The 20651-nt window shown below is 39.9% G+C and overlaps 2 protein-coding genes and 1 long non-coding RNA gene across 8 annotated transcripts; 2 read left to right on the forward strand and 1 right to left on the reverse strand.

Moving 5' to 3' along the window:
• Nucleotides 1-711: 711 nt before the first annotated feature.
• Nucleotides 712-4637, reverse strand: LOC131672762 (cyclin-dependent kinase-like 1). Of its 2 annotated transcripts, none has more exons than XM_058950202.1 (5): nucleotides 4623-4637; nucleotides 3379-3571; nucleotides 2913-3107; nucleotides 1895-2634; nucleotides 712-1824 (listed from the first exon to the last, which is right to left on the reverse strand). In XM_058950202.1, the coding sequence occupies exons 2-5, from the start codon at nucleotides 3544-3546 to the stop codon at nucleotides 1431-1433; spliced, it is 1497 nt and encodes a 498-aa protein (XP_058806185.1). In that variant the 5' UTR covers nucleotides 3547-3571; nucleotides 4623-4637; the 3' UTR covers nucleotides 712-1430. The 2 variants fall into 2 exon arrangements, with proteins under 2 accessions (XP_058806185.1, XP_058806186.1); XM_058950203.1 differs by lacking the exon at nucleotides 4623-4637 and having other exon boundaries at nucleotides 713-1824; nucleotides 1895-2279; nucleotides 2343-2634; nucleotides 3379-3550.
• Nucleotides 4211-17329, forward strand: LOC131672763 (zinc finger CCHC domain-containing protein 24-like). Of its 5 annotated transcripts, XM_058950205.1 has the most exons (6): nucleotides 9923-10110; nucleotides 10199-10246; nucleotides 12160-12394; nucleotides 12855-13109; nucleotides 14170-14346; nucleotides 15080-17329. In XM_058950205.1, the coding sequence occupies exons 3-6, from the start codon at nucleotides 12203-12205 to the stop codon at nucleotides 15191-15193; spliced, it is 738 nt and encodes a 245-aa protein (XP_058806188.1). In that variant the 5' UTR covers nucleotides 9923-10110; nucleotides 10199-10246; nucleotides 12160-12202; the 3' UTR covers nucleotides 15194-17329. The 5 variants fall into 5 exon arrangements, with proteins under 5 accessions (XP_058806189.1, XP_058806188.1, XP_058806187.1 ...); XM_058950206.1 differs by lacking the exons at nucleotides 9923-10110; nucleotides 10199-10246 and adding an exon at nucleotides 4211-4345; XM_058950204.1 differs by having other exon boundaries at nucleotides 9923-10246.
• Nucleotides 17330-19015: 1686 nt separating this feature from the next.
• Nucleotides 19016-20477, forward strand: LOC131672774 (uncharacterized). The gene is made up of 3 exons (XR_009302660.1): nucleotides 19016-19168; nucleotides 20128-20218; nucleotides 20298-20477. It is a non-coding gene; the product is annotated as an uncharacterized LOC131672774 (long non-coding RNA).
• Nucleotides 20478-20651: the final 174 nt, after the last annotated feature.

The following is a 20651-nucleotide window of genomic DNA, read 5'->3' on the forward strand; positions in this document are numbered from 1 at the left end:
TCTTTTTCAATTCTCGATCGACCGATAAGTTGGTTTGGCAAAATAAGTTATACTTCATCGATTAATACACAATTGAATGAGCGATCGGTTTATCTAGGATTATAATTTGATGGTCATGAGTTTTGAATTTCAATCCATTTGTCTGCTTTTACGGCTATCCTCCGGTGTGTCCACGGCTATCTGGTGCAGCTTGTCTTTGCATACATTTACATACACACGCATAAATAAATTGACGAATAGAAAATAATATTCCATCGATGTATGAGTAGAAACGATAATTAGAACATGTAGAAACGGTATATGGCAAAAGATGATAGTGCTACCTCAAATTGATTGCATACAACTATCGTGTGCACGATTTGTCTACGCACTGGCGACAACATGGAGGCTCGTTTGTATCACATTAACCGGCGAGCTTTTCGTATGCTTTCGTTTACTTTTTGATTCGACTTTTTCTTCTGGCAGTGGTCAATTGAGAATGAAAACTTGAAGATTGATCAGAAATTATAAAATGAATTTAATAAAACGAATGGTTCTTATTTGAATATTTGGGTATAAGGAATGTAAAAGTCTCAATAATAAAAGTGAATTCATCTACAAAGAGAACTACACTCGTTAACAACTATTTTTATATATTAAGCATTAGTAGGGTATTTAATTATAACTAAGTCTTCCAAGCTGCTTAGAAATTAGAACTTTTTAAATAAAATATTTATGTTATATTTATATAATTCCAATTCAATTCTTTCAAATAGTTTAATTAATCTTGAACACTGCATAAGACGCGAAAAACTTAGGAGGGTGCGAGGTGCAAGCAGCTAAAGCTACCGCAATTTTTTGGTTTATAAACAATTTAATCGAATTTTGAATTATACATACATCTATTTATAAATTTTCACTTTTTGCCTTCTACACACGAACGTTAAACTCTGTAGATTAAACTCTCAACGACGAGAAGTTAAAATACATTTTATTTGGCTGCAGCCACTAACATCCTAACGTTAATTTACATTCGGTGTATTTACAAAATGAGCTTTGCGAGTAATCAATAATTTACAGATGGATTATAGCATGCTAGGTGTCGAAATGTTGGAGCGCATTGATTCAGCGAATTTGATCAATTTTTCTTTACGCTAGACTCCCGTCGAAGCTATTCGAAATTCATTGCATACGTAGATCACCTAACAATCAACCTTACAGCTAAATTTATCACATCGTTGTACCGATATAAAGTTGAATCGACGCGTCGCGACAATGAAATACACAGAAAGTACTCGACGAGTGAGTTTGACACGCAACCGAAGGAAATGGCAGCTTGCCGAAACAGCGGCGCGGGGAAAACGATCGAAAACGCTGAACGACGCGCCCAACGAAGGAAGGGAGAGGCGAAGGCCGACGCCCGACTAGGATCCGCCGTTGGAGAGGTGCCGTCAGCCGAGCACGTGGGACGACAGCGGATCGAGCTTGGTGCGCTTGCTGCCCAGGCTCTTGCCGGCGGGCTGCCTCGACGACGAGGACGAGGACGACGACAGGGCCGGCAGAGCGAAGGGGGCCCTGCCGCGGGCGGCACCGGGCTCGAGGGCCGGCAGCAGGCCCCGGTGCTCGAGGCGCCGAATGTAGGTGGCGTTCGGCGCGACGCTGACCGGCCCGATGAGGCAGAGCTCGCGCGGCCGTGACAGGTGGCTCTGGGGCTGGGGCTGGGGCTGGGGCTGGGGCTGGCGCTGGCGCTGCGGCTGTGGCTGTGGCTGCGGCTGCGGGCGCTGGTCGTCGGGGGCCGGCCCGTCGGCGCCGAGCGACGCGTCCCTGGCGAGCCGCATGCGCCACCTGCGAACACGCAGCGGACGGCGAGCCGGGCGGCGGACGGCGAGCGGGGCGGGCGGCGCGCGGCGCCTACCTGGCGGGCCCGGCGCCGGGCCGGGCGGGCGGCTCGTCGAGCGACAGCACGCTGAGGCGGCGCTCCTCGTCCCGGCGCAGCCGCAGCAGCGGCTTGCCGGCCGCCTCCTTGGCCAGCTGCTCGCGCAGCTCCAGCAGGAACTTGTCGGCGAAGCCGTCCTGCATGAAGAGCGGGTGCTGCGCGAGCTGGGCGCAGCTGGGCCGCGCGTCCGGGTCCATGCGCAGGCACTGCGAGAGGAAGTCCAGGCCGGCGGCGCCGCAGCCGGGCAGCAGCGCGCGCAGCGAGCGCGGCCCGCCGGCGCTGCCGCCCGCGGGCGCCGGGCCCTCGGCGCCGGGCCTGCGCGCGCCGCGGCCCACCAGGGCCTGGTGCCGGGCGCACAGGCCGCCTGCGCGAGTGCAGTCGCCGGTTATCGGGGCGCTCTCGCGGCCGGCCCGCCGGGCCCACTCACCCAGCAGCCTCGTGATGCGGAACAGCTGGTCCACGTCGCTGTCGCCGGGGAACAGCGGCTCGCCGCTCAGCATCTCGGCGTAGAGGCAGCCCGCGGCCCAGGTGTCGACGGCGCGGCCGTAGCGCGGGTCGCCGACCAGCAGCTCCGGCGCCCGGTACCACCTGGTCGCCACGTAGTCCGTGCACGACTCGTTGGCCCCGCTCACCATGCGCGCGAACCCAAAGTCGCAGAGCTTGATCACGCCGTTCGGCGACACCAGCACGTTCTCCGGCTTCACGTCGCGGTGCATTATCTGCGCCCGTTGTTCGTCAGCCCCCCCCCTCTCTCTCTCTCTCTCTCTCTCTCCTCTCTGTCGCTGGCGCTGGCGCTGCTCGCCGCGACGGCCGGCCGACCGTCGTGCACGCGATGGCTTCGCACCCGGGCTATCGCGCACAGCGGCGTGGCCTGGCTCGCCGGCAATCGATTCAAGGCAGTGCTCCGTGTGCGGAACGATCGCGCGCACCGTCGTCGGGCTGTCCGCGAGCGGCGAACGGTGAGCGCCAGCGGAAGCGACTTTCGCGCGGTGCTTACGTGATTGCCGTGACAGAAGTTGAGTCCACGGAGCACTTGGAAAATATGGCGACGGGAAAGTTCGAAGCCGAGGCCGCCGCCGAGCGCCTCGAGCTCGTCGAGAATCGTGTGATCCAGATACTCGAAAACGAGGTAGAAGCGCTTTTTCCGCCTGAAGACTTCGATCAAACTCACGAGATTCTCGTGCCTCAGTCTCTGCAATCATACGACAGTTGTCTCCCTTTAGCCAAACTCTCTCGCTTGTTCCACCCGTCCTCTTGCGAAACTGTCAAGTCACGGGATGCATCGATTTGCCCCCTCGTAGAGTTCGGTGGGCAATCGCCCGCGCGAAACAATCGGAAAATCGCGGGCAGCGCGTCGTGAAAAGCAGAGCGAGGAAGCTCATCGGACAGGAGCGGCAGGAGAAAAGCCGTTCGAAGCGAGGCGCGGTGGACGTGCATTGTCGAGCACGCGTGATGCACATTACCTTGAGCATGCGAATTTCGCGAAAGGCCAACTTTCTCACGTGCACGTTATCCACGGATTCGAGGAACTTTTTGATGGCTACGACCTGGCCGGTCTCCTTGTGTCGGCACTTCATCACGATCCCGTAGCTGCCCTCGCCGACCACCTCGATGTTTTCGTACTTCTCCATGATTCTCGACGTTGCACCTTATTCACTTAAAAAAAAATGAAGAAAAAGCTTTGTCGACATTTGCAGAAATTTATGAGTATACAATTGGAGATGGCGATGTCATCCACGATCGCCAAGTTGATATTATTCGCATCGATAGTTCAGTGCGTCGCGTGCCACTTAATCGTTTGCAAGTAAAGCCGCGCGTCTATGACAAATCGAATTGTAGGTTAATTTGTTGTTTGTTTGTTTACGCTGACACACTTGGGTAATTTCTGGCATCGTGACTCGAGAATCGAACGAAACCTCTAATTGTCGTTGTCGTTGTTTTGTTTTGTTTTGTTTTGTTTTTATTTCAGGCAGGGTGCGCGACGCCAAAAACCATCGCGATTTCCGCCTACACGCGTCAGTTTCGGGCCGAAAGTCAACGTGAAACGCTGTTTTGAACGCGCCGTGCGGCAAGTACGACTTTGCCGCACGCTCGGATTGGCGCTCTCCACGGGTCGCTTTGAAAAATATCGTAGCTGACGCGTTCGACAAAGAGATCGTCGTCCCTAGTGCCTCTATCTACTTTCCCGCACTGTACTGCGCTGTACTCGAATCACGATTCCCGTAGCGTTTTATCTAGCAACGACGGAACGAAGCGAGGCTTCTATCGGATACTATTGCGGCGATAGCACGCGGCGCGACGAAAACCACCGTCGCACTAATTCCGCGGGGAAACGCGTAAATGGCAGCATCGCGATTAACGAGCCAGAAAGAAGACGAGTCGCCCGTCGGCCGGCCAAGAAAGCGAGCCACAGCGAGGAATGCCAAGAGGGTAAGCACTCGATCGGCGACGCATCGACAGCAGGGGCTGCCGCGACAGACTAGCGCCGTTTTCGTCGCGGCTCGCGCGCTCTCTCTCTCTCTCTCTCTCTCTCTCTCTCTCTCGCCGTTCTCCATGGCAAAAATACAGAAACGCGCAAAGGCTTGATGTATCGATTGTGCGGGGCCGCGCGACGTCGCCCCCTCTCCGCCGCTACGTAGAGCCAGCCGCCACCCCCTTCTCGCTCTTATAGCTGCGCCGCCCTCTTTGTGCTCCATGCGCGACTTACAGCGCGGCGCTGCTCGCTGCGCGATCGCGCTGCCGAGCCGTCGACGTGTCACCTGCGCTGCTTCTCGCCAGTGATTCGCTCGGAGAAGAGCTCGACCGATCTTCGAGGACACGTCCGCCGTGGCGCAGCTCCTACCTACCCGCCGACCGTCTCGCTTGCGCCTGCGACGAATCGCGAGGCAACGCTCGCTAAGCGCGCGATCGCCTTTTTCCGGACTAGCTGTGTAAGGAAACCGTTGCGTTCGCCTTTTCCCCCCTCTCGCGCGCGCCGCATACATGCCTAATAGCTGCACAGGGGCAGAAAGATCGAGACGAGCCCCATGGTCTGTCATCGATGTCACGAGTATCGACCTATACGCAACCTCGTCTCGGCTGAAGTACAGCCGCTGACTCTTGTATATGCAACTATGTTCTAACTCGTCGTTGTCTCCGATTTTCCTACGCCCCTTCGGTGAGCTTAGCCCAGAAACGCTCGCTCGTTCGGAGCAGCGTCCGCACCACGACACAGTCTTAACGATCAAAATCGATAAAACTTCGGAAGAAAGTTTTTGAGGCAAAGGTAAAGGTCGTCGCAGCAATATACACGGTCTGATTTTCTCGTTTGCGCGAGCTCAATGTGTCCGAAAGTTTTCGAGGGCTTCCGGCCGGAACAATTAAAATAGACTTTCGCTCGAGGATCACGATCTCGATAGACAAACTTGGCTGATTTTCGTCTCCTTTTTGAACAGTACATTGCAATGACATTTTCTGTAAGAATGGCGAAGAAAAAAAAACGTTCACGATTCAGCACTGATTCGCAGCACGATAACGTCGTGTATCCAGCGTAATTAATTCCAAACGAAATGAATTTCGACTACCAGTCACGAGCGTCGATCCTAAGTCTCGGGCACACTTTGTTCCGCCGTTTAGATAAACTTCACCGGCTTTATAAATAGAAACGGCGGAAGCGCACGTTCGACGTAATATATATATAAGGCACTCACGTTTCATTGCACAGACCTGAGAAGCACACATGTCAACAAAGCGTCTTAGCTGGTATAGGGCGTACAAAAATAAAGAGGCCAAGTGCTGTTGCTTGTTCTTCGCTAACACGCCAAGAAAACGATGCAAATTAACTCGCAATGATGTAGTTTAATCGATTGGAATTATAATGCGCCAAAGGCAACTACGAGTGCGACATGGCAGAACAAAAATACACGTGAACGGCAAAGACAAAACATAAGTCGCTTTGGATGTGCGTGTCCTGAGTTTCCAACCCTTGCTTCGGTCGGTGTCATCGGCTGGAATCTCAAGGTCGAACGCGGCTTGTGTACTCCTTTCGTGTCTGGATTTTTTTTTCTTCTTTTGTACGTTTCGAGAGTCAACTTTGGCTACTAATTACTCAGGGAATGCTCGCGTTGCGATGGCCTATTTTTGAACTTTAATGCCTTTCCGCGTTACGTATTTGTGTAACGGATGACGCTCAATCGGGACGTCGCTTGTTTCCCCCTCTGTCAACTAACAATTATAATAGATTTGTTGGAATTTTCAACCGTTTCATCGCTTTTGTCGATGTTTTACGATTTCATGAAAGCTCACGAAACGCTACGATAGTGTACTTTAAACTTTTACTTTTTATATTTTACTGAAGGTGACCAGCTGGTGTTAAAGAGTGAAAATTATAAGATTTCTTTACCGTGGTCTAAAAATTTAATAAAGTTATCGGCTTCAACGTTTTTACATCTTCAAGTATCTCGGTAAATGCTTTCTTTTTCTTTTCTTTCCAAATCCCAAGGTTTGATGTAGGGCCCTAGGAAAATCCTCTGAACCGTCACACGTTAATTTGTTAAAAAAATTGGATTTGCCACACTTCTCTGAATGTTCGAGTGAACGAAAATCATTTTTAAAGAGCTCATTTTCTTGCTTTAAATTAATACTCCGAATTAAGAGAAGGATTTTCCGAAATAGCTCATTTCACCAATGTTATGAGAACTTTTACAAAGTTTTATCAGTTTTGTTTTTTGGATGCATTCGATAAAATTCTTTAAAAAAGTGGTAAAATTCACTATTTTGGAAAATCCTTCACGTAATCCGGAGTACTGATGTAAAGGAAAAAAATGAGCCTTTCAAAAATTATTTGTGTTCAGTCTAAGAAAAGCGCGGTAAACCAACAAAAAATAAGGTGTTACGGTTAATGGGACTTTTTAAGGTCTATAATTGATATTTTGAGACTTGACACTAGTCAATACCAGGCGATTCCCTGGGAATTTTATTTGAATAATCATCGGAGAAAACCACTTGTACTGTTAACAATAAAATAACTAAATTTCCAAATGCAACGATCTGTATGAATGGGACAGCTTAATACGGGTACATCCAGTAATAATCCTATAATTTATAGGGTTCAATTGGTTAGGTAAATCATATATTGAGACTAGTTATTGAAAGAATAGGGAAAATGTAAAAATTAAGATTAAAATTAGTTAAAAATAGTGGATTTAGTTTCATTATTCGCAAACAAAATGTAGTTTAACTTATATAAATATTTAAAGGTGGAAATTCGAGTAATGGAAGCTTAGGAGTAAGAATTCGTCGATTAAATTTGCACTTCAAATGATCATAAATAATGATTTCAAGTCTTACCTTCTCGTAAACTACAATAAGCGCTAAATTATGACGCGGCCTTTTTAGGGACTTTAATTGATATTTTGAGCCTTAAAAAGAAGAAAAAAAGCATTTACCAAGTAATTCACGATGAAAAGATGTTCACGATGATAACTTCTCTATCCCCGTTAAACTTGAAGCATCAAAGTGTTCTAAATCAGATAAAGAAAAAATGAAACTAAAATAATGTCACTTTAATGAAGTCCAATTAGGCTGAATGTTAAAGAGGACGCGATCCGGACCGAAGGAGGCAATTACGTACCTTCAACTTTATAAGGACGATCGTATCGGCATCAGGATGCTTTTATATATAGAACAGTTGGCAGGGTGCTAAACTGGCGATGGCCGTGAGGCGCTTCGCGTGCTTACCCTTGACTGGTGCTCGCACTTTGTTCAAGTTCAAAGTCGTTCGAGCGCAGGATAACGCCGCTGATAAAGGATTGGTAACGTCCACATTGTTTTGCTCCTCCGTGGAGCTCGCTCGGGAGAATCGATGGGTGAGAGATAGAAGTACAAAAACAAAAAACAAAAAACAACGACGAGCGTACAATTAACAATTCGTTTTTAATGATTTTCGGGCTTGTTTTAATTGAGCGCTCGCGTGTCATTGAGGATGCGGTGCGCGCAGTCATGCTTCCGTGCACCGGAACGATTTCCGGATCGTACCACGCAGTTGATAGAGTAATTATTAGGCAATGATCACTGTGCGTGTGTCGAAAACTTTCAAGAGCTTTAAGGCTAAGTTGGAATTGCGATATTCGACATTGCCGATGCTTCCTGCGCAGCTTTCTTACCTTCATTTATTCAACGGCTGACTTTAAATGAAAGCTCGAGATACACGCGGCTCTTACTGACCTACTTTTGTTCTTTCGCGGGGTTTTTCGTCGCGTGTACTGCCCTCTAAATTCCGTTCGACTTTTAAACGTGGGGACAGTGTAAATAGTTTCGACCACCTTTTTTACCTTGACACCATCGATTTTCATCATACTTGCTACATATGTTAATTCTTTCAAAAGTTATTGACATTTAAATTCAAATTGCCCCTTTTTTTTAAAGTAAATATGTCGGTGACCATTGAACCCATCGGAATGAACTTTTTTTTAAAATAGTTTTAATAACATTTACTTCACGCGGCAGTTAATGAAAATAAATTTATTTGTGAATAATTTCATCAACTTTTTTTTAAAAACACTTGCTGATAACTAAAACATTCCTGTTTTCATCTAATGAAATTCTTGTTCCTGTAAAAAAGATGACGCATATAACAAACAATAAACGAAGCCAAGACGAGTCAGCGCATCGGCGTTAGATCGCCCGCTCTCTCAGCATCTGCGATCTAGAGTTCGTTAGTTTTCTATCTACTTGAATTTATTACAGCTTCAATTTCAATATTTATTGTCGACAAATGAATACTGTCGCTAATAATTATTTTTATTATCGGAACGTATTAGTCGTGTGTATCGGGGAATGAAAAAAATAGCGACACCCTAGTAAAACGGTAAACATGTTTATTACAACCTTTTTAACAGCGGCATTTTTTAAGTAGATTGCTATTTCAAGTGAGACACGAGCAAACATCAAACGTTACACGACTGAGCCATGTAAATGTTTAGATCTCAACGAGGTACAACTGGCGATGTATTCCAGTCTTTCCTCCAACTCGTCTTGTTTTCCCCAACGCGCACCAAATCTCAGCTCGGCCATACGCGTGCGTATATATTTCGGTTTACGGGAAGTCAATGAAGTCGGTTGGGCTCTCGCACGTCTCTTGTACAGCGGCAGAAAAACACGCGTGACGAGTAGCACTTGTGTATATTAAAGAGCGGCGTGACGTTTTTGTACCTTATTTTTTGTTTTTTTTTTCTTTACGCCAAGCCACACTTTGTGGAATGATCTAATGATAGAATGTCCGATGACAGGCAAGACTTGGCAAATTTTGGATGCTCAGCTGTTGCTCGAAGCTTTGACATGTTCGCTACTACGCGCTCGTGCTCTTTTACGTAATCATAATGACAGTTTTTTCTGTCAAAAAATGTATTTTTGCACGGTTCTAAGAATGAAAGTTCAAACGCGCTTTTTCGTATACCGATACCGACTGAGCAGTCAGTCTATATAATAATGCGATAAACTTCGTTCGCATTGTGATTCCGTTCAGTTGATGTATTCAATGTGTAATTTGCTTTTTATCAAACGAAACAAAAATTCACTTTGTAATAATAATTAAAGTTCTCAATACATTATAGTATCAAACGAAAAAAAAATTATAACAAAATTTGTATCTCAATTTTTCTTTAGCTATAAAATTTTATCTATGTATCGTGAACCTTTCAAAACAAACAACAATAACAATGGCTAAGATCGTGCTTTCTTCTAATCTCATTGGTCAAATAACACATTCATACACGCCATTTCTAAGAGTAATATTGTCTAAAAATAATTTTTTTTTCGATAATAAACTCACTTCTACAAAAATGCCTAGGCGCATTTCATTACAAGCGCGGTATTTTAAAGTCGCAAGCCAAACGCGGTGTAAGTTATAAAACCGCAGTCTTTTGGAAAAAAGAAGCAGAACGAGAGGGAGTGAGAGAGAGAGAGAGAAGTAGAGAGAGAGAGAGAGAGAGAGGAGAGAATTAGGAAGCTGAAATAGACTAAACGCACCACATGGCGGGGGTCTTTGCCATTACGGGCGTCTCTGCAGCCCGCCACGACTCGCTCGCTCTTTATGCTTGTATTCGTCTCGTTTTCGTCGTAGCGTGCGTATGTGCGTGCAGTGCAAGTTCCAACTCGCGATCTGTCATTGACGATCGTCTGGAGAACCTTTCATTTTCAATAGGATGGGATGACAAGTACGAATATTTACATGTTTTGCGTGTGTTTGTGCGTGTATTGTTTCTGCAAAAAAAGTGAAGTTTTAAATAGGAATTTCTTACAAAGTGTTAAATCTAACGTGGAGTTACGTGTGTACGTCGAGAAATCAACACAGTGAGTTTTCTTGTTATTCGATGTTCTTCGAAAGTTCGATGCGTGAAAACGCTCAACGAGTAATAAGGCAAATAGTGAGGATACCGAAAATAGCTTGAGGGAATCACTCGCGGAATCGCGTGTGCACGCAGTAGCCACGAATTTTCAAAGATTTTACACTCGCGAAAATCATATGTGCGCAAAAGTAACGTTTCCTTTGTTTATAAAAAAACAGGAGCTCTCTAAATGTTATGTTAAGTAAATGATTATATTTTACAAAGTTCTCTAAAACGTTGAAAAAAAAAACAAATAGCGACTGAATACAATTGATAGTATACAACAGCAGCAAGTTTGAAAAATCGTTGATTGATATAATTGTTAGTTAGAAAAGGCGAAAAAAGGTTTCGCGTATTTGTGAATTGCTGGCGTCTGCAAGCTGTTACCGTTATTGAAGTGTGCAGCGTTGTACGCGAACGCGCTCGTCTGTCAATGACATTCTTTGTTTGGACTCTCAATAGTCAGTCCCCGATTTTTTAAATTCCCGTCTATCTTTTCGTACATAAGGTCAAGATTAAAACATACACGCTCTCAAATTGACGTTTTTTTTTCTTTTGGTTGCACAAATTTGCACAATTAAATGTGATATATAATTTCGTATTTGCACATTCAAATCACATGCAAGTAGATGAAATATATAAATATCGCTTGTCCACTATCAATTCCAAGTATTTCTCTTAAATTAAATCTATGTTTTGTGAGCGTGCACGCAGAGAAGAAAAAGCCACAAAGATTCGTCGAGCCGAAGTATATGCAATGTATATACATCCGGTGGTGTTATATTTTTTCTAGCGACGCATCTTTCGTGCCATCGATAAAGGACACGATTAATCAGCACGCACTCACGCTCTTGTATACATATTATATGCTTGGTGGGAGTGTGGGCGCCAATGCAAACTGGAGAGTTAGGAGTGAGACAAAGAGGCCAATATCTCAAGCGTGAAGCGAGGTTCGATTCTTGGAACGTAAATTAATACGCGAAATATGAGTTTGTTTTGCAGCAGATGAGTGGTAGCACCGTAAAGTTTTCAGAAATGAATTTGATTAGGATATGCGATTGTTGCAGTTTTTTTGTATTAAATTTTATGTTCAATTTTTTCGATCGGACCACGCTGAATTTTTGTTCTTGAATTTCACTTATTGCTAACGATTGAGAATTATTATTTTTTTATATTTCAGTGTAAACCTCAGTACTTTTTAAATATTTTTCTTTTTATTTTAATGCGAACAAAGCTCGCGTGGCTTAAGAAAACGAGTGGATCTAAGAAAAAAAGTTTAAGAATTACAGCATGTGTGAATGGATCTGCTCGCGCGGCATGCTTGACACGCCGCACGCGCTTGTGGTTCGTCACCCCTTATTTCAGCACCAACGTGTCATGCTATTATATGAATGATCTTGTTTATATAGCGTTTACGTCTGCTATAGTATGATTTAATAGGATTTGAAATCGTTTTGACGTTGTTTGAGTTCACCTTGAAAAGATTTCATTAATTGTTGTCCAATTCGACAAATGAACGTCTAAGTTTTAGCTTTTACTGACAGGTCGTGATTTTAGTGAGTGGTTATAGAACGAGTATTTTTGTAGATCAAAGATTTCAGAAAAACATGCCTTTATCCACCGCAGATGTTCACTGTCGATTTCGTCTGATTATTATTCTTTTCCAAACCTAAATTAGCAACGATATTTGTTTTTTTTTTATGAAAAATAACCTTCAAAAACTTTGTTTAATAAAAACTTTGACCATGACCACTCGAGTATCCACAAAAATAACAATCACTTCAACGAGAATCCGTTGTTTCCATTTTTAATCGATTTTAATCGATTTTAATGTCATCGATAATGACATAATTTCTAATTATTCAAAAACATTTACAGATTCAACGATATCCAATGAGGTAGAGCCGAAAGCTTCAGAAGCATGGCGACCTGTCGGCCTCATAAACAGCAGCTTTTGCACCAGCATCATCTTCTTGCAGAACCGCGACTTCATATGGATACTAGTCTCACTGCCTTACAGCAGCAACAGCAAACGCCTCAGCAATCACAATTTTCGCCGCAAACTCTTAACTGGTTCTATCTCGCTATCACTGACCGCAACCAAGCCGACCAGGTACATATTTGTTTAGTTAAAAATTTATCATAAAGTTTGTACAACTTAACAATTGTTAGTTGATATGTTGATTTCGGGGGTTTCCCGACATACTGGTATATATAACAATTATTTGACGACGTAACAATTAAAAAATAATTATGTAATTATCAGTCTTATCCTAAATATACTTATTTGTGAATCTTGTTACATTTACAAATGAGTATATTTAATAGTAAGTTTAATCGTTTATTTGACAAATTTTTTTATTTAAAATTTTCAACATAGGAAGGCTTTTCTAAACAACTTACTGTAAAATATATTTTCGATCAGAATTTCAATGGGACTAGAGTAAGCTACACATATGCGATTCAACTTTCGGAAAACTCGTTAAATTTTGTTTTTTATGCTTTCTCTCGACACTGCGCACTTCGAAAGACTACACGCAATGTTGAAGTAATGATGTGTATTAATTTTTCAGAGTAAATTGTTGCCGGGAATATGGGGAAATTATGGGAATTCACAGAACAGTTATCAGTCGTATTTACGAGGCAGTGCGATGAGTCCTTCGGGACCATGTCAATATGACAGCAGTTTGGCTGACAGCATCGGCGATCTCACTGAGCATTTTACTGAACTTTGTATGCTCGACAAAAAGCCAATTAAGAGGCCACCTACAGGTTACATGTGTCATCTTTGCTTCAGGAGTGGACATTACATTAGAGACTGCCCAAAAGTAAGTTTCTTATGTCTTGGCTTTTTGCAATAGATGCGCTTTTGATTAATGGCCGGAGTAATACTGACATGTTCAATGCCATTGAAAAACGGAAAGCCAGATGATTTCCCGTCAGTTCAAAAAAAAACAATGGTTTATACTGTCCTTGAACTTAGAGGAAGAATCACGTGGTAATCAGAGATAAAGATAATTCAAGAGCATTAAACAACATTGAGAACAAATCAACAGACGGAGTCTTGTTGTTAAGCCAAATTATTTTGAAATCAGCAAAATTATTGTGTATCCGCGGAATTGACAAGGCTTGGCTCACGAAGCATGTATCGTCGAATTTTGGTGCAATGCCATCGAACACGACTGATATTGAACACACTGCTCGTCGTTGCATAAGAAGCCATCGCTATATGGTTGTTTTGATTTAATTCTCGATTTTTTACTTTCAAACGACTTTGAAGGGTGAACCCACCACATCGATCAAAATATCTATCAAAACGTACAATCAAGCTAAGACCTTCTTTTTATAATGTTTCCGTTCGCGCGCTGTGCTCTCGCACGACTTCCAAGTAAAACTGTATACGCCAATGAGTCAGCTCTGAATGCGTATATTTGACGCTAGTCGATCTATGCCGTGAGCGCGCGTGGTGCGATGCTCTTTTCGCGCATGCGCGCGTGCGCTCCAATTGAGCGTTAATTGAAGCAACAAACAAGGCATCATCATTCACGACTCGTGTGTGCATGTGTGTGACGTCACCAGTTTCTCTTTCTCCAGCAAGATGCTCCAATTTTGATCGCGAGACGTGTGGAATTTTTTTCTTTTGTCGGGTCCACTCTTTTGTGGACGGTCGGACGGTTTACGACATTAGGTATTTTTTTTGTACGGTTGACTTCTGAGTCAAGGTGATGAGGGTGCAACGGTTGATTGGCGTTGGTAATAAATTTTCATTTTTTTTTTAACCAACAAATATTTCTTACGTACCATGCTTCTGTTTCATTAGCTACTTTTACATAAATAATTACGTTAATAAGCTCAGATTTGCGTATAGTTCATTGTGAAAAAAACAAGAAATTGTTCCAGGCACGTCCTAAAGGAGAAGGTCAGACGCCGTATCAGGGTAAAAAGCGTTGCTTCGGCGAGTACAAGTGTCCCAAGTGCAAGAGGAAGTGGATGTCTGGCAATAGCTGGGCCAACATGGGCCAAGAATGCATCAAATGCCATATTAACGTTTATCCTCACAAACAGGTGAATACATTCGTATTCTTGAAATTGATTTGTCATTCTTTTTTTTAATTGATTTTCTAATTCAATTCGCTGTATAAATATCATTCGCGAAAATCACTTGCGTAGCTTACAATTCTATCTAAAGATAACAATCACTTCAGCGAATAATCTTTAGATGCGATCATCGGTTGTAAGTTCCACGTGCAAACACGCACGAATTATATAAAGCAGAGGGGTATATAAATGAGAGCAAACGAATTTTTGTTGGAAGCATAAACGCCTAAAGCTAATTATATCCGTAATTCCGCTCGATTCGCCGTCGCTCTCTCTCCCTTTCTTCATCTCTCCCTCTCACTCTTTCTCACTCTCACTTTTAAACCTCGGTAAACTGTTAACTTCGTGTAAGTTTCAACTGCTGCTTTTGGATTTCATTTTTTGTTGTTCTCGATAAAAGTTATTTGTAAATCTTATTTCAATTATTGCGGAAAAAGACATCAAAATAAAAGATTACAATATTAATTCATGCAAGCGGTTAATTTTCGATATGGTTTACGTCATGCGATTATATTAAGATATGAAATACTGTCTAATATTTCTAAAAGATTTATTATAGATTATAGATTATTTCACACTTGCTGTTATATTTTTTCGATGACCTTTTTCTACATATAATCGAAGTTATTCGAGTACATAGCAAGACGAAAATTATTTTTGTCGATGATCTATTGTACATAAATTGAACTTTATATTCTAGAGACCTTTAGAAAAGCCCGATGGATTGGATGTAAGCGATCAAAGCAAAGTTCACCCGCAGCATCTCTGCGAAAAATGCAAAACACTTGGCTACTACTGCAGACGTGTTCAGTGAAATATACATTTGAATAGAACTACTTACTTATGAATAATGTTACTAATATTTTTAAAAGCTTATGTTATTTAAGTTTTAATTATATCTGTTGACTGACATTTTTGAGATAAAGAGCGATCTGGTAACAATGTCAAAATTAAGAATTATGTAAGTTGTCAATTGTTTAACTCATTTTTTTTTTAATCATGAATAGTTATGCAACTGTTACAAAAGTCAATTCGAGATTAAGCTTGTGACGCGAGCAAATAAGTTGCAAATTTTTAATTGGATCAAAAATATTTGGACCTCACGTATTATTTTTTATTTTTACAACTGGTGCATCTCGTTTTTAGCTCTCTTTTTATATATCTTACTCGTTCAAAGTGCCAAAGCGTCAGTTTCTTTGGCGTAGTTTGTAAGTGACGAAGGAAAAAATGATTTTGTCTTGCATCGTTCTATAAAATGTAACGAAAATAAGTATATGCTTCTAACGATGATCTGTATAAATTTTTGTTCATTAATGTTCTGTGTACATAATGTGTACTCGTTGACTTGTCAATGCTCGTTAGATCTATGCAGTGCCATACTAGAAATACATTTTTAATATAACTTTTTTAGTTGTGTTTTAGTTAAAAAGTTGCGTGTATTACCTGAAGATAATGATGTAATTTTGTACAAAATATATAATTATGTAAATTCTTAAAGAAAGAATTGTAGATTGTTTAAAACAGTTGAGTTGTATTTTTTACAGGCTGAGAACTGTGTTTTAAAATTTGTAGTTCACGTTTGTCATTTTATACAGAGTTATGTATTTTAAAAATTAAAAGTGAGATGACTAATAAATAAATGTTACGAATTTGAATATTCGTAGATATCATTTTTATACTTTTTCACAGTGTAGTTGAATTTGACTGTTATCTTCAGTTTATTATCTTATTAAACAAAATTAACTTTTTTTATCACTTTGATGGTGGGTATCACATTTTTTTAACAAGTTTTGTAAATATCCTGCGAAAGTAGTTTTCTTTTTTTAATACTAAAATTTAAAATATACATTCAAACTGTACTTACGAATATATATGTAAAATATATGACGAAGTAGAGATACGTTGAATAATAATTACTTAAATTATCCAAAAACAGCGAAATAAACTTTATATTAAAATAGACAATCGTTGCTAACAGATCGTCAGATAAGGGTTCGAATATAATTTAATAAAGTATAAAAATAATGAATTCACATTCATATAAATAACTTATTAACAAATGAACAAACAAATATAAACTATATAAATATAAAATATAAACAATGAAGACTCTTAACTATTTGTGGGCCGAAGTGTGTCAGATTAAAGCTATAATATCCAGATATGAATTTGTGAATAGATATAATCACTAATTGTCAGTGTATGTTTTGAAATATGTATTTCAATGGAATTTAATTGAGTTTCGAAATATGTATTTAATTGAATTTTATTTCATTGTAAACAATACCGTATATGACGAAAACTTTTTAAAATAAAGAAAGGTCTGCATGTGACAATAACAAATAGTTATAATATATGTACATTTTCTATATTTAACATACGATGTTGTTATTCACTATTTGATGATATAGTAATTTCTAGAAAGCCTGAGAAACATTTTTTAGCGGTAACGCTCACGAAAAGACAGTTTACGTTGATAGCAATGGTACGCATGTATGTATGCGTGACAATACTGAAAACGAAATGTATTAGCGGTTGTAGTACTTTTGGTTTTTAGTCATATACAAACCAGGTATCGCAGCATCCATACCGATTATTTAGAATGACGAATACAATAATTGATCACAATTACTGTAATCGTATTTTAACAACATTTAATACCCGAATATATTACATAGAATGTTGAGAAGACGACTGTCAATCCTGCATATTATAACAATCAAAAAACACATCAGAAATAAGAAAAAATAGGTTCGATACGAATATAAAATCCAATAGAGTCAAAGTAAAAAATTCATTCCTGCTACTTTTGCTTCTTTACAATATGACGAATAATTATTTTAAGTTTTATTGTAAGTGTATCATTTATTTATGATAAAATTATTAAATAAAAAACAAAACCAGATTTCATTTACATTTCTTTGTTCAATGTTACACAAATACATGCTGATAATCTTATAAGGTATAATAAATCACAAATTGTCTATGATTATGTAATAAATAATATATTTTAAAAAGTGTGAATCACGTATTAATTGGATAATTTTTCAATTCGTATTTCGGCGAGTTCTTTCGATGATTTGTAAAAATTTTGTGAATCCTATGTGGATATTATTTCTAGTAATAAAATAAAAACTGATATATTGAATTCAAGTTTGGAAATTCCAGAACAATGATAAATGAGTTTAATTGAGATTAATAGTAAATAATAATTTTCTGCAAAATGACATCACTTTTGCTGAAAATTTGGAAGTGAAGTCATAAAGTAACGTCAAAAAATAAAGCTGTTGACAATTATCTGGAGTCCATAAAATGTGAAAACGATTATTTTCCAAGCTGAATCGTAAAGTAAGAATTTTACGCCTCGCCAATGCAACGATCGACAGTATATCAATGCCGTATTAACCCTTACAGTCAGGTAATAATTTGTCAGCTTTTTCTCTAATGAAACCGCGCAACAGCGCCTTAGAAATATTTACAAAATAACTTTAAATGATAAATTTTGTAATAATGGATCGGAGGGAAATAATGATAGATGGAAAATCACTTAATTTTAATTGTATTCAGCAACGTTTCGATTGCACATTTGCTGACCTCTTCAGCACTTAATTTTGACTGTGCTACGATTTATTCGTTTTAGCCTATAATAATTTGACTACGAGAGAAATCACCCTCAAGAGGTGAAAATACTGTAAATGTGCTGACGAAACGTTGCTGAATACAATTAAAATTAAGTGATTTTCCATCTATCACTATTTCCCTTCGATCCATCATTACAAAATTTATCATTTAAACAAATCATAAGGGAATCAAGACAGTATGTTACGTTTACAAAATAACTTGTTCTAATTTAAACTAATATTTAAAAATTAATGTTTTTCTTAGTTATAGAGAGGCCTTTAAAAAAATCTGGCATGGAAAAAGACTGGCAGAGTCCGTATTTGTCTTATCAGCGCAAACAATGCCAAACCTTGAAATATACAGCTGTCACCTTAAATATCTTACAAGATAAAATATCCTTATTGTTTAGTCGAATTTTTTTTCCTCTAGTGTTAAAATAATTTCATAATTTATGAAAACGATTTTCGTTATTTTATCGCGCATACACTGTTTTCAGAGATGCCATTACTTTATAATTGAATTTACTACTTTCTCTACATTTGTAATATTAGCATGGACCGCATGCAGCAGCTCTCACGATTTCATTATTTGATTTGTCAATCATTCCTCATTGTATTCTCGCATTGGAAGGGTTACATCTACCTAATGATTAATCTCTGTATAGTCCTACTTGTCAAGAGCCAATAAATGTTGCATTTATTGAAATTATATAAATACTTCCCAAATACGAATAAGATGTGTTTAAAGCTTGTTGGTCAAAGTAGATACTGAAAGTAGACTTTGCAGCGACGCAGAATACGACTCCCGTTGTAATAACTCTAGTTGACGAAGTTGGAAAAGTAAAAACGGTAATTAAGCAAAATAATTGTACAGCGTGTTCATCTACACAGATCTTTCATAGAAACAACATATTTTAAATACATTTTCGTTAAAAATACAATGCTCATTCGCACTGTCATGAATGTGTCGTTGACTGCGAGTAAGATTCTAAAAAGGTTGCGCAATCAAGGTGTCACCTTAATGACACACCACTCGCTCACGATAGCGGTATATATTGCTGAGGAAAACGAATTTACTCCGCAGTTGTAAACGGAATCGTTCAAGCTGAAGATGGAAAATCGTACTGCAATGAAACTTCTAACACTTTACGTCTTGATTGTCACAGTCGGTAAGGAGCCTAGTTGTTGAATTTCTTTTAATTAATTCCAAGATCATCGTGCGTACTTTTAAAGCATAGACTAAGTTAAATTTAGATGCAATAGGGCGCGTACATTACCGATCAACAGATGCTTGTCTATTCAAGAGGTTACGGTATTTCCTCAATTCAATTTCAATATTAAACAACCTAGAGTATATATGGACACACGGACGTAGTTCTTGAAGTCACAGTAACAATAACAATATTTCCTTTCTCTGATTATTATCAATTAGCATATTATAACGTTAAATTATTTGCATTTGCGATATAAAGATTAGTTTTCCCGTTACGGAACCGAATAGGAGATTATTAGAAACAACGAAACAACGAAACAACGAAACAACGAACAAAACTTTTTCTATGTTTATTGTATGTGGCTAAAGTAATAGAACGATATGTGCTATTATTATATTTTTTAAAATTATAGTTTCATTGCATGTATCCTTACTTCTTGAATCATACAAGACAGTATTGATTGATAAAAAATGTATTCGTGCAAACATATCAATTTTACCATAATGTGTAGCTCCTCTTTAAGAACCCTAAAAAAACGATGCTCACCTCATCAGTAGTTAATGAAAGCTGTCGCAACAAATATTTGTGACAAAAAATTTCTCTCGGTAATTAATAGTTGCGCGCGTGTTAACAACTTTTGAAGATAACAAAAAATAAATAAATAAGTGTGGACGAAATCCATTCAAATTCTATAAAACTTATTCTTCGGTTTGATTTTTTATTACATACAAGTGAGACGCTCATAGCAAAGTTTTTCGACAGATATATTTGTGTTGTATTAAAAATAAGCCGAATGAAAACTATTTTGATTAGTTCCATCTGCGGATTGATTTTTATGCAGGCCATTTCTAATACGCCTTAACGGCGCGAACGAGTCATTCTTAATTGGAACATTCTTTGTTTTTTCCACACAGCAATCTTACTTCCCACCATTAACGCCTTGCCACAAATGCTTGGTTCAGATCCTTGCACATGGGGCCCGAGCTACTGGTGTAAATCACATGAGTATGCAAATTACAATCGCAAATTCCTCGGTTAATTTAATTTTTTTTTTAATTATGCTCTTTTCTCTGTAAAATTTCAGGAACGCGAAGACATGCAGAGCTGAACAATGGTGCACGGTTAATAAAATGTGGGATTCATAATCTCGCTCAAGATTTCGATTTTACGTCACGAAAAGAATATGCAAGTCAATTAATGTAGTTGTAGAACATCACTTGCTGGAAAAAAAAAAGAAATGTTATAATAAACATTTGAGCATGAACAATGAATATTATTTATTTTGTAACTTCTGCTACCCATGATGACTCCATAATACTTTCATATTGAAATAGTTAATATATTCGAGTATGATAATGAATAAAACGAAGAAAAGTACAACTTTCTCGATTTCCCGTTCCGTTTCACGTTTCAACTTCACACATACAAACAGCCAAAA

The sequence above is a fragment of the Phymastichus coffea genome, unplaced genomic scaffold (assembly GCF_024137745.1).
Source record: "Phymastichus coffea isolate CEN01 unplaced genomic scaffold, Cenicafe_Pcof_1.1 PCOF00158, whole genome shotgun sequence".
NCBI lineage: Eukaryota > Metazoa > Arthropoda > Insecta > Hymenoptera > Eulophidae > Phymastichus > Phymastichus coffea.